The sequence below is a fragment of the Mastigoproctus giganteus genome, chromosome 11 (genome assembly GCF_048544385.1).
Source record: "Mastigoproctus giganteus isolate SK-2022 chromosome 11, ASM4854438v1, whole genome shotgun sequence".
Taxonomy (NCBI): domain Eukaryota; kingdom Metazoa; phylum Arthropoda; class Arachnida; order Uropygi; family Thelyphonidae; genus Mastigoproctus; species Mastigoproctus giganteus.
In genome coordinates this window covers 143135416-143148940 of record NC_143585.1, presented here as the reverse complement: position 1 = coordinate 143148940, position 13525 = coordinate 143135416, and the positions used below count along the sequence as shown (strand labels likewise).

Genomic DNA, 13525 nt, shown 5'->3' with positions numbered 1-13525 from the left:
ACAGAATTCCATTTATCAGGATTATCGCAAATGCAATAAGATTGAGTTTACTACCCATTTATAATAGATTGCACTAATAGAAAAGCCCAATAAACCAGAAAGTGCAAAATGTTTTTTGGTCATGACCTCCAGAAACGTGCTTTATGCTTTAGAAAAATATCACAAAGGTTTTCAAAATTGATTCTTATAACGGGAACATATGATAACGATGAAAGTGTAGTGCAATTTCCATTATAAATTTGACCTTTTAGAGAGATAAATAGCTTAGTAATATAGCAAAATTCTAAACTTCCAAGAACCTAAGTTACTGGGTTTACATAGCAATATTTTCACAATACCTACAATCATCCCTACAGATTCAAAATACGTTTCCATATCTTTCTTAAGTTTGCACTGGCCTGCAAAAACTTACGTAAAACCGAATTTGCATAGTCGAGTATTATGTAAGTCGGGGAGTTCCTGTACTTTACTATGCAGTACTTAAAATTTTTGCAGTGTAAATTTAGAGAGAGTTGAAGGCTGATGTTCTAACATAGCATATGCTGCAATAAGGTATTTATGCTAAGTATAACCACAAAAGCAAAGCTTATCTTCTTTTTCAATCTTTGTATCTTCATTATCTTCATTCTAAAAACTAACAAAACTTAGTTTCATGAGTGAGTTAGCTGCATGTGAGGCCCAATGGTGAATTAACAATAACAGCAGGCTCTGTAGGATGAGTTTTTGGTGAAATTTTAATGTTTTGTAAAAATGACAACTTTATATAAACACTTTTAAATATTTATTTCTTCTTATTTTGACTTTACTGTCAAAACTTTATTGCTAAAATTAGAGTAAAATTACTGCCAAAATTCAAACCAGAATTTATGAAAAAAAATTTTTTATTGTAAAATAGGGTTAAAAGAATAAACTAGTCAATTACCCTACCCCCTGGGCTGACATATGGTGAGCTTGGCACACACCCAGGGTCCTGAGCTGGATATCATCATTCTTCTCTTTCTTGGTGGTTCCCTTCTACTTCTGACTGACACACTCACACACTCTCTCTCTCTCTCTCTCTCTCTCTCTCTCTCTCTCTCTCTCTCTCTCTCTCTCTCTCTCTCTCTCTCTCTCTCTCTCTCTCTCTCTCTCAGGGTAACTCAGAAATTTTTTTGGCTGGTGCAGAATAAGCCTCAGGCTTCCTTGCACTATGTAGCTAGTAATAATAATTACTCTGTTTTTTTTTAAGCAATAATATCCTCTACAACTATGCATGTATATATGTCACTTAATTTGATTTTGTCAAATTCTGAATCAGAATTCCAGAGAATTGCTTCAATTTCAACTTTTTTTTCAGACAAAATCAGACAACATTAGCCATGGAATTGCATGCTTGTTGTTCCTCATTAGGTGTCCAAGATATGCCGTTTTTCTTTTCTTTATGTCCTTCAGGTGTGATGTCCTCTTCTTCCAATTTTCAAAGATATTTTTGTGCTGCCATCTAATAAAACTATGTCTACCATTAGGTAGACACATGACAGAAGCCAGATATACCACACACAAAAACACACAGATATATGGATGTACAAATGAAAAATTAATAAGAATAAAATATAATTCATGTTAGTGCTATATTTTCTTTTCACGAATGTGTAAATGCTATTATGCTTCATTCAACAAAACTTGGGAAAATTCAATTCAATATATGAATAGGGAATCATGTAGGTAGTTTATTTTATTTTTTGGCTAATGTAACAAAAGCATATGGTGAATGTTAAGCAGAGAGAGAGTGCTTTCTGAAATATCTGAGGAAAAAAAAAAAAAAAGAGTTGCGCAAAATAATAATAGTAACCCTGTAAATTTTTAACCTCGTCTTTCTTCTCTCTGTGCCATCTCCTAATAGAGATCGGCGGCGACCACGGCAAATGTCTCTGTCTCTGGTAGGTCTAAACAGCTGTTCGGTGTTCAGTCCTGTTTAATTCTTAATGTTATCAAGCCAAGTCGAGGGATTTGTCAAGCCAAGTCGAGGGATCTTCTCCCGGGATTTCTTCTTCCTTTCATTCTCCCTTCAATAATTAGCCATGGAATTGCATGCTTGTTGTTCCTCATTAGGTGTCCAAGATATGCCGTTTTTCTTTTCTTTATGTCCTTCAGCAATTCCTGGGTTTTTCCAATTCTCTGCAAGACACTCTCCTTGGTCACTCTTGCTGTCCATGATATCTTTAGCATTCTTCTGTATGTCCACATTTCAAATGCTTCAAGTTTTTTTGAGATGTTAGTTTTCAGTGTCCATGTCTCGGAACCACACAACAAAATTAACCAAACATAACATCTCATCATCCGGATTCTAAGGTCCTGCACAATGCAGGTCTCATTTTAAGAATATACTGCCTGGCCATTTCAATCTTTGCTTTTATTTCCATATCTGGTTCGTTTTTGTCATTGATCCAACAGCCTAGATATCTGATTTTGTCAACTCTCTCTATCAGCCTTCCATTTAACATGAAGAGAGGTGTTGACATTGCCCCATTAAAGACATGAGCTTAGTCTTGTTGATATTAATCCCAAGGCCCATTCTTTCACTTTCTTCACTCACACGATTGAGAAGTATCTGTAAGCCCTGCATATTAGTTGTACAAAGTACAGTGTCATCTGCATAGTGAAGGTTGTTAATCGCTCTACCATTGCCAGATATTCCTTCATTTCTTCCATCTAATGCTCTCTAGAAGATGACGTCTGAGTAATGTTAAACAGAAGGGGGAGACTACACATCCTTGCCTCACTCCACATTCACTGTTGATGTTTTCTGTTTTTGTGCCATCAACTACAACAGATACTGTTTGGTTCCTGTAGAGGTGTTTGATTATTTAGATGTCCTTTTCATCAAGGCTGGACTTCTCAAGGATCTAGATGAGCTTGGTGTGTTGGACTCGATCAAAGGCCTTCTCAAAGTCAATAAAACAAAGATGGGCATCGATCTGTCGTTCTCTGCACCTTTGCATCGTGACCTGGGCACAAAATAGTGCTTCTCTTTTACCTAGTCCTTCCTTAAATCCAAACTGTGCATCGTCCATGGACTCCTGACAATTATTGAAAATCCGATTTTGAATTATGTTTTAGACTCTTTTGAGGAATTGGCTCATCAAGCTGATTAGTGTGGTCACCACAAGTCCTGGTGTTTAGTTTTTTGGGAAGAGTGATTAACGTTGATGTCAGCTAGTTCTGAGGGATGTTGCCCATATCATAAATTCTGTTAAATAATTCAACAAGAATGTCGGTCTTTTTGTAGTCAAGCAATTTGACTATATCTGCTGTGATTTCATCAGGTCCTTTGGCTTTTCCCTTCTTCATTGATTTAATCACCCTCCCTACCTTGAATCTTATGGTGGATGGCCCTACCACTGCATCATTGTTGTCATCTAGCTCATATTTGCTGTCAGTGAAGAGGTCTTTTATTCACATGTCCATTTTTTCTGATTCTTCCATGATAATCTCACCTTTGTCATTTTGGATTGAAGTTGGTTGTTTCCTTCTATTAATTCCTGAAATCTCTTTAATCTTTTTATGAAGATTGAAATCATCATGTTTTTCTTCTATTTTTCTGCATTTTTCTGTGATCCAGTTCTCTTTAGCTCCTTTAATTTTGTTCTTAATTAATCTATTCACCTCCTTATAAAGTAGTGCATTGCAGTTCTTAAATGTTCTGTGCTTCTCCATGAGTGTCAAAATTTCATCTATCACCCAGTCCTTCTTCAGACATTTTCCATAACCAAGAACTTCTGAGCTCGTTTCAGTCAGAACAGATTTAAAACTCTTCCCAAGATCTTCCACTCCCCTCTCTTCATGCCTAGGGATGTTTTGCATTCTTTCGTTAAGGCATGTCTTCATTAACTGATATGTCTCTAGATTTCTTAACTTCTCTAAGTCAACTTTCTTCATCGGTTGCTTTCTCTTAGTAGCCTCCAATCTCAGCTTGATCTCAGTTACGACTGGATTGTGGTCTGAATCAATATCTGCACTGGGGTACGTCTTGGTGCTTTTAATACTGCACCGGAAATGCTGATTGATCATGATATAGTCAATTTGGTTTCTGACCATGTTTTGTATGATGTCTAGGGGCGACTTCCATGTATAGAGCCTTCTCTTGGGGAGTTGAAATTAGGTGTTAGCAATCAAGTTCTCTTTTTGGAAAAATTGTATTAGCTGATCCCTCTCTTTCATTCCTTTTTCCAAGACCAAATTCTCCTACAATTTAACTAGATTTGCCTCTACTAACCTTAGCCTTCAGATCTCCCATAACAATATTTCGGTCTTGTTTCTTTGCTAGTGAGACTACTTCTTTCAGCTCTGTATAGAAACATTTAATTTTCACATCTTCCTTATCAGCTGTCAGAGCATATACTTATGTTGACATTTAAAGGTTGTTCCTTCAGCTGGAGTAAACTATTTGCTCGGAGTGTGGCATAAAGTTGAGGACACTTTTGGAGACATCCTTGGTAACTAGGATCCCCTCTCCATGCTGGTGTATGTTGTTGTCATTTCCAGAGTAGTACAAAGCCGTGTCTTCGGAAACACATGTGCCTGAACTAGGCCATCTAGTTTCACATAGCCCCATCACCTGTACATTAAGTCTTTTCATCTCCTGGATTGCATTCTTCAGTTGTCCTGCAGCAAACAGCGTTCTGACGTTCGATGTTCTAATTTGCAAAAGATTCACCATTTGAGCACGGGGATTCTTAGCACTCCTGTCCCATTAAAGTGATGCCAGGAACTCGGGGCCAGTTGTTGTAGCTTTCTTGCTATAGTGGTCATTTTAGGGATATAGTAATGCAGTAGTTTCCCTGCTGGCTTTCTGCATCGCAGTAATGACAATATATCACTAAGCTCTCAAGGACAGTGACTGTTCATATAGCTTCTATCACCACTCATTGCCTGTAACTGTAGGAACTGCTGCCCTCATCCAGAGGTGCTATTAAGAGCACTTTCTCCTAGGTACATTGCCTTACTGGACTAAAGAGTCACACTTACCCTGGTTTAAATCTGAGTTTCCTTCTCCTAGGTATCTCACTCTCTCTTAGTCTGGCTCCTACCTCACGAAAACTCGTCCAGCTTGGGTGACCCTACTAGTAGCTATGCTACTGCCAGCGTGGCTCTTGAGGTTGTCAGAGAATGCAAACCCCATCACCACAACAAAGTGAAGATACCGTCGAGGGGTTTAACCTCTTAAAACTGTATTTTAATAAAATACAGGTTGACAGCTTAAAATAAAATAAAAGCTGTACAGTCAAATTATAAATTGTAATGCATTAAAATTTCTCATCTAACTTTAGGGCTTGCATGCTCTGTGAGTAAGATACACATTTAGATATTTATAACTCATTTAGAAGTGTGAGAGCATTATAAGAAAATGAAAATTTAAAAAGTTATTTTTTAAGAATTACACACCGAAAAACTGCTGTTATAATTTATCATAAAATTCAAAAATATTATCTCCTTTATTTCTAATTAAATTAACTGATTAATTCAAAAAAGATGCATAAAATATTTTTAGTTTTATGCATCTTTATTGTTTTATTATCATCAACAGTCCCCTTACATTTTATTGTTTCTACCGACAGACATAACTATCTATCAGTAGAAACAATAAAATGTAAGGGGACTATTGATGTCACTCCTGAAAAACAGAATTGATACTGAGATTATATTTATATTTCACACATCACAACAATCATATTTAGTAATAACTGTTCCTTACCTCACCATCATAAGACAACAGTGGCGAAATCTCACAAACAACAGGAGCTTCATATTTCATGTATGATTTCTGACTGCAAAAAAAAAAAAAAAAAAAAAAGAAGAAATTAAATAAATTGCAACACAAAAAAAAAAAAAAAAAAAAAAGGAGAAATTAAATAAATTGCAACATCCAGTACTACACTAACAAAAAATTTTAAATTAGCACATAAACAAAATAATGACACACAATGAGCATTTTAGGGATGTCCAACCAGTGACAAAGTATTATGCAAAATACATATAGTATATATTTACTTAAAAATTTCAAGGAAGATTTTTTGATGATAAGATGAATAATTGTACAATTTTCTTAAGGTTTGTTTGTTATTTGGTTTTTAGGAGCATTAGCAACTAAGGCCATATTGCTCCGGGATATGCGGTGGTCATTCCCTGAATGACCTTTCTGCATCCTCCGTATTTGGTGGCGACGGGCTCGAACCCCGGTCTAATCAAGAAGCGTGTGCTACGCGCACTGCTGCTCCTTCCCACCTGGCTACGGAGGCGCCCATTTTCTTAAGGACAAATTTTTTAAATACAATGAAAAATATACTAAAAATTGAAATTAAAACAGAATTTCCATTTATTCTTGATAGAACAAAAAAAGTCAGATAAGTTAACAGCTTCAGCTTATGAATTAGTTAGTGCATTTTCATCATTATTATAACATCGCATATTATGACATCTTTCAACAAGTTGTCCTCCTTATAGTTAAAATAAGTGATGCTTCCCCATTATAGAAGACGACTGTTACTTATTAGCATTAGCATTTTAGCATTAGTAGAGGCATATGATGCAAAAAAGCAAGCTTATGTAGCATCAGACAAAAAAAAAAAAAAAAAAACTTCCACTTCATCCCTCCGTTCATTCAAAATACCTGTCCAGCTGAGCCTTAAATTTATTTAGGCTATCAACTTCCACAACAAGGGATGGAAGTCTGTTCCACCAACCAACCACCCGCTGGCTAAAGGCAAATTTCCGCATATCTATCCTATATCTGTCTTTCCCTCAATTTGAATTTATGCCCTCGCAGGTGATTATTCTGAGCAAGAGGCAGAATCCCATCAGCATTGAGCATGCTCAAACCATTCAAGGTTTTATACACCTCTATCAGATCACCTCGCCGGTGCCTAGTCTGTAATTTGCAAAATTTAAGCCTTTCTTCGTAAGAACAACCCTTTGTTCCATTCACTAATCTTGTTGCCCTTCTCAGTATTCGTTCCAACAGCTATACATCCTTCTTGAAATGAGACCTCCAGACCTGTATACAGTACTCAAGGTGTGGCCTGACCATTGCCTTATACAAGGGAATAATCACCTCCTTATCGCTGCTAGAAAAATTCCTGTATATCATTGACAAGACACCATGAGCTACTATTGCAGCCCGTCTGCACTGCTCAGAAAACTTCAGATCTGCCTGCACAATTACCCCCAGGTCCTTTTCATTCTCTACCACTGTCAGTGTAGTACCACAGAGTCAATAAATTACTCTGGGGTTGCTGCTTCCCATATGTAGTACAGTCAGTACTCGTATAGCACAATAGTTGTGTTCCTAGAAACCCTCGTGCAATGCAAAATCGTGAAATATAAACAACACGCCCTATGGGAAAAATAGGGTTAGGTGCCGACCACCCAAGATTGAATACACATTTGTAACCAAAACATTAACAAACACAATAAATAATCGTAATAAAATACTTTTGTATTTTATTATGACTATTATGTAATAAAATATTGCTACTGCTTTTGCTTCTATCGTAAGCAAACTTATTTTTTGTTTGATTTTCTATCCAAACAGATAACAACTGTTCCGTCTCTTCTAATTCTTTGTGTCTTGATCTAATGGATTTTAATTATACTTTGAGTTGTTCCAGCTATGAAAGTTGTTTTTATTTTCTCTGCATTCTTTGTAATTCTCGGTGTTACCTCATTTAGGTCTGTAGCACGTGCAATATCACATGGTCTTTCATTTCGCTCAAAGCGTTTCACAATTTCATATTTTTTCTCTACTGACAGAGGTGGACTGGCCATAAGCCTTACCGGGGAAACCCCGGTGGGCCGGAGGCCGGTGTGATTTTGGTCATAAACCGTAGTATGAGGCCACTATAAATTTTCCCGGGTAAGAATTTTTGACCAAATCCGCCTCTGTTTATCGATATTGCTTTTCTTTTTCTCTCTGAATCTGCAGTGTCTTCACCAGGATGCTTCCTTTTCACACCTTTTAAGTATTTTACTCATTTTTAGGGAATAAAGCATAATTTACAAAATGAGGAGGCACGCTTGATACACATAAACAAAGCTGCGCGCGTGTAGCCACTGAATAAACAACACCATAGAGGAAGAGATACACTATTAACACCTCACATTTTACTAAAGCACTTTTCTAGGGGTTACTACCATAAAACAATAAAAACAATTTCCAGTTGCCTTTCTGCTAGTGGAATCTGTTATAAACTGGTAGTAAACTCGATCTAATTGCATTTACGATTATACCGATAGCTGGAATTGTGTTGGTTTTTACGTTATTATGGTGAAATGTGTTTCCCCTTCACTGATAGAAAAAACAAATACATTTTTAGAATCTTCTCTTCATTCCTATCGTGTTGCGTTCAGTTGGGGTGATTCCGCGTTCGACTGCCATTTCTTGTAAACACCAAGGCGAATCGTGCATAAGCGAATTCGGTTCGTGTTATATAAGATAATGTTCCCCTATTTATAAATCGTGTATGATCGAATTTGTGTAATATAAACACGTGTTATACGAAGACTGACTGTACTTTACATTTGTCAATGTTAAACTTCATTTGCCACCTCTCAGCCCAACTGCTGAGATGGGGTGAGAGGTGGTTAATGCTATGCTGTTCCAATTTGTATGGCAATCTTTTATGTGCAAAAGTATCAAAAGCTTTCTGAAATCAAAATATATGATGTCAAATTATTTTTTGAATCCACTTCCTTTGTTACTATATATATCCAAAATAGTATCCAATCAGATTGCTCAGCCAAAACTGCCTCTGAACAAATCCATACTATGACTGCATACATTTTTGTCTAGATGGTCCTACATTACTTTTTTTAACCAGTAACTTCATTATTTTCCCCTTGAACATAATTCAAGCTCTGTAATTAGTCAAAACACCATTTGATCCACTTTGTGTATTGGGGGTACATTCACAAATCTCCAGTCCATAGGGAACTCCCCTCCCCTGAATCCAAGGATGCTTTCATAATTACAGCTCAAGATTTTCTGACCTATTTTGCTACCTCACTTTTAGCATTAGCATTAGCATTAGTAGAGGCATTTGATGCAAGAAAGCAAGCTTATGCAGCATCAGCCAAAAAAAAAAAAAAAAAAAACACTTCCACTTCACCCCTCTGTTCGTTCAAAATACCTGTCCAGCTGAGCCTTAAACTTATTTAGGCTATCAACCTCCACCACAAGGGATGGAAGTCTGTTCCACCAACCAACCACCCGCTGGCTAAAGACAAATTTCCGCACGTCTAACCTACATCTGTCTTTCCTCAATTTGAATTTATGCCCTCTCAGGTGATTATTCTGAGCTAGAGGAAGAATCCCATCAGCATTGAGCATGCTTAAACCATTCAAGGCTTTATACACCTCTATCAGATCACCTCGCTGGTGCCTAGTCTCCAGACACTGTAATTTGCAAAACTTAAGCCTTTCTTCGTAAGAGCACCCCTTTGTTCCATTCACTAATCTTGTTGCCCTTCTCTGTACTCGTTCCAGCAGCTCTACATCCTTCTTGAAATGAGGCCTCCAGACCTGTATACAGTACTCTAGGTGTGGCCTGACCATCGCCTTATACAATGGAATAATCACCTCCTTATCCCTGCTGGAAAAATTCCTGTATATCATTGACAATACTCCATGAGCTACTCTTGCAGCCCGTCTGCACTGCTCAGAGAACTTCATATCTGCCTGCACAACCACCCCCAAGTCCCTTTCATTCTCTACCACTGTCAGTGTTGTACCACAGAGTTGATACGTTGCTCTGGGGTTGCTGTTTCCCATGTGTAGTACTTTACATTTGTCAATGTTAAACTTCATTTGCCACCTCTCAGCCCATCTGCTCAACCTTTCCAGATCCTGTTGCAGCAGCATAGTGTCAGTAGTGTCCTTGACAACCCTGCCAACCTTTGTATCGTCTGCAAACTTGGACATTAATCCCGATATACCATCATCAATATCATTTATAAATACAGAAAACAATAATGGACCCAACACTGAGCCCTGAGGGACTCCACTAATAACATCAGTCCACGATGAGCAGTGTCCATTGATTACCACTCTCTGTCTTCTCCCCCTCAACCACCCCTTTATCCATAGCAGCAATTTGCCTCCAATGTCACACTGCTCCAATTTGTGTAGCAGTCTTCCATGTGCAACAGTATCAAAAGCCTTTCCAAGATCCAAGTATATAATATCAAAGTTATTCCCTGCATCCAGTTCTTTTGTGACTGCATCATAATATCCAATCAAGTTGGTCAGGCAAGACTTCCCCTTAACAAAACCATGCTGTGTCTGAGCTATAATATAACTGGATACACAGCATCCACCCCAAGGTGCCTTTTTTGCAGTAACTTCAACAACCTTCAATAACCTAAAAAATTCCTCATATTTCTTGTAAACTAATATGTAGATACTAATTTCCTGTTCGGTTTCTCAGAAACCTAAGCAGGACCATTAAAAGTTAAACCTTCGATATCCCCTACCCAATGGTGCTCTGTACCTGAACACTGGGTGACTCCATTATTTTAACTAGGGAATTTGGACCACAGCCACGAGTTACTTTTCACCAATTCATCTTCCAATTCTTCTTTTGACCACTAACAAAATAAGAATTGGAAGAGAAAGACAAGTTCAGTGTAACAGTTTGTCCTATGGAATATGCTGGCTTTTGATATTCCCAGAACTAAATAACTCTGATGATGGAAAAAGCGATGCTGAAGTTTATAGTATTATATGTAGCAGAAGGGATTTTTCTTTTTTTTTCAAAAAAATTTTTAGTGAATTTTATCCAGTCATGCTAATGATGTTTGTGTAAAGTATGTGAACAGTTACAACCAAGCACTTCAACCTACTTAGAGTGAAGCTGCGCTTTCATTTCTAGAAGAAATATAGATAATATAGAATACAGATATTTCATGGTACCACTTCTTTTATCACTTCTTCAATGACTGAATTGCTGTCCTTATTAAAGTGCCAATGCATGCACATGTGTGAAGTTGAAGTGTAATAAAGAAATTCATTCACTAAAGAATTTGTACAGGAAGTACAATCAAATGTTTGAAAATGAACTGTATGCCTTTAAGAATTTAAAGAAAGATTTTGCTCTAGTTTCCTGTGCTCTACTTATCTTTCGATTTACCTACACCCCATGCCACTAAAAGAACAACTTAGTTATTATTTTTCAAGAGAAATGTTTCTACAAATTATAGAGCCACTATAATTTTTTGTTTACTGTAAGTGAAATACTAACATATTTTCTATCAGTATTGAGCATCAAACCACACAATTATTTACAAAAGTGCTTTTTCCTCAGAAACTTAAAAGCTGTATATCATCTCCCTGAATAGATTAACAGTGATGCCTATTATGAAATCAGAGATTACAAAGAGATCTGCAAGTATAAAAATCAATCTTTAAACTGGAGGGCAACTGTCATCCATTAATGGTTTTACAAAATCCACACAATACTAAAATGTTAAATATTTGAAATTGTAATATTTGATCATATCAGCACACAAATCAACTAAATTGCACAAAGTTAGTTTTTTTTTTTTTTTTTGGTAGTTGTTGGTGCATCAGCTTCTGTGGCCATAATGCACCTCCCAAGGTTTTTTTGCAGTACTTTGATCCAAGCCCGAGGCGGGATTCGAACCCACGACCTTTGGGTTGCCAGGCAGGCACTTTACCCACCTGGCTAGCCCGGTCGGCGCACAAAGTTAGTAGAACTGCACTAATGTTTTTCTTACCACAGTAAAGTTTGCAAGAAGTGCTGTAGTATAGTTCATTATCCATCATCCTTTTTTTAATGTTAATGATGTATTGTCTCTGATAACTGTTGTTGTTGTTGTTGTTATGGAGGCTTAATGGCACATAAGCATCTATGGCTATAATGTGCCTATTCACTTATTATTTTAGGAGATGAGGAATTTCCATAAATTCAAAAGAAAATTTTAAATCAGAAATTATTAAAAAGTCCAGTTTGCTTGAGGAAGTCAAAAAATTCAGAAATATTTGCTTTATCACCAATGAGATTTTCAAGAGTTATTGGTTTACGTTTATTTATCAGTGAGATCAAGGATGAAGCTCTGTGTTGTTTATAGTAGGGGCAGTCAATTAGAATATGTCTAACAGTCAAGATGTTAGAGCAATGTGTACACTGTGGTGGATCACCTCCTGTGAGTAAATAAAGATGTGTCAGATGAGTATGACCTATTCTTGCCCTTGAAAGGACTACTTCTTCTCGTCTCGATGTACGAACACTGGAACGCCAAATTTTCGGATCTTGTTTAAACTGAAAGAGTTTATTATTAGTCTGAGAGTGCCAGAGTGCTGTCCATTGTGATAGGCAAGCAGCATGAACGGTTAGTACACAATCTGATGCTGGAACAGGGATATTGGTTAAATCAAAGGTAGTTGGATTTTTTGCAGCTTTATCAGCCAGTTCATTGCCTAAAATACCGGAATGGGCGGGTATCCAACAAAAAGCAACCAGTTGTTGACGTTTTTTGATTTGTAGTAACAAGCTTCTGATTTCATCTAGAACAGGGTGAACTTTATCTTCGCAATTACTTAGTGACATGATTGAGCTGAGGGAATCAGTATAAATAACAGATTTTAAAGAACAGTCGGAATAGAGATTTTCTAAAGCAAGTTTTATTGCATACAATTCAGCAGAAAATATACTAAAATCTGATGGAAGGGATACTGATACAACTGTATTTGGAAACACTGCAGCTGCTCCAACATTTGAATTAGATTTAGAGCCATCTGTATAAATTTGGTAGAAATCAATATATCTTTGAATGTGAACATCATGAATTTGTTTGAAGTTTGTTGCTTGCAAAGTATTCTTTCTCCATTGGCAGAGGTAAGTGTCACATGTTGGAAGAGGAGGAGGAGCCCATGGTGGTTGAGCAAAGGTTGGTATCTGCTGTACTTTCCGGATGGAAATATTCCAAACCTGCACCAGTTCAAGAAGGCGAAGACCAACTGGTTTAACTATGCTGGGTTTGTTTCTGTATAGGTTTTCTAATGGTGGGTTTAAAAGGTATGACTGAACGGGATGAGAGGCACAACTTTGTATCTTGACAGCATATTTCAACAACAGTGTTTTCCTGCGTAGACTTAGTGGGGGCTCGTGAGCTTCTATGTAGAGACTATGTGCTGGCGACGTTCTGAACGCACCAATTGCAATTCTCAAAGCACTGTGTTGAATAGGATCAAGCCAGCGTAATGCACTCTTTCTGGCAGAATCATAGATTGGAGCACCATAATCGAGACGGGATCTGATTAATGCCTTGTACAACCGAAGCAGGGAGGTACGATCTGCACCCCACGTTCGGGCAGATAACGCTCTGAGTATGTTTATCTTTTTCAGACAGGAAGTCCGTACATTTTTAATATGATCTAGGAAATTTAATTTGTGGTCAAGGATTAATCCTAGAAATCTGATGTTAGTAGCGATTGGGATGGATACATTGGAAATTTGAAGTTCAGGATCCG

General features: G+C 37.3%; 1 protein-coding gene across 1 annotated transcript in view; it reads right to left on the bottom strand.

Annotated features, from left to right (window-relative positions):
* Positions 1-13525, bottom strand: part of LOC150078488 (UDP-N-acetylhexosamine pyrophosphorylase-like) — a 296675-nt gene that overhangs the window by 16661 nt on the left and 266489 nt on the right. Inside the window, exon 10 of the mRNA XM_090385379.1 lies at positions 5735-5807. Coding sequence (XP_090241505.1) covers positions 5735-5807 — 73 coding nt within the window. The remainder of the gene's footprint in view (positions 1-5734; positions 5808-13525) is intronic.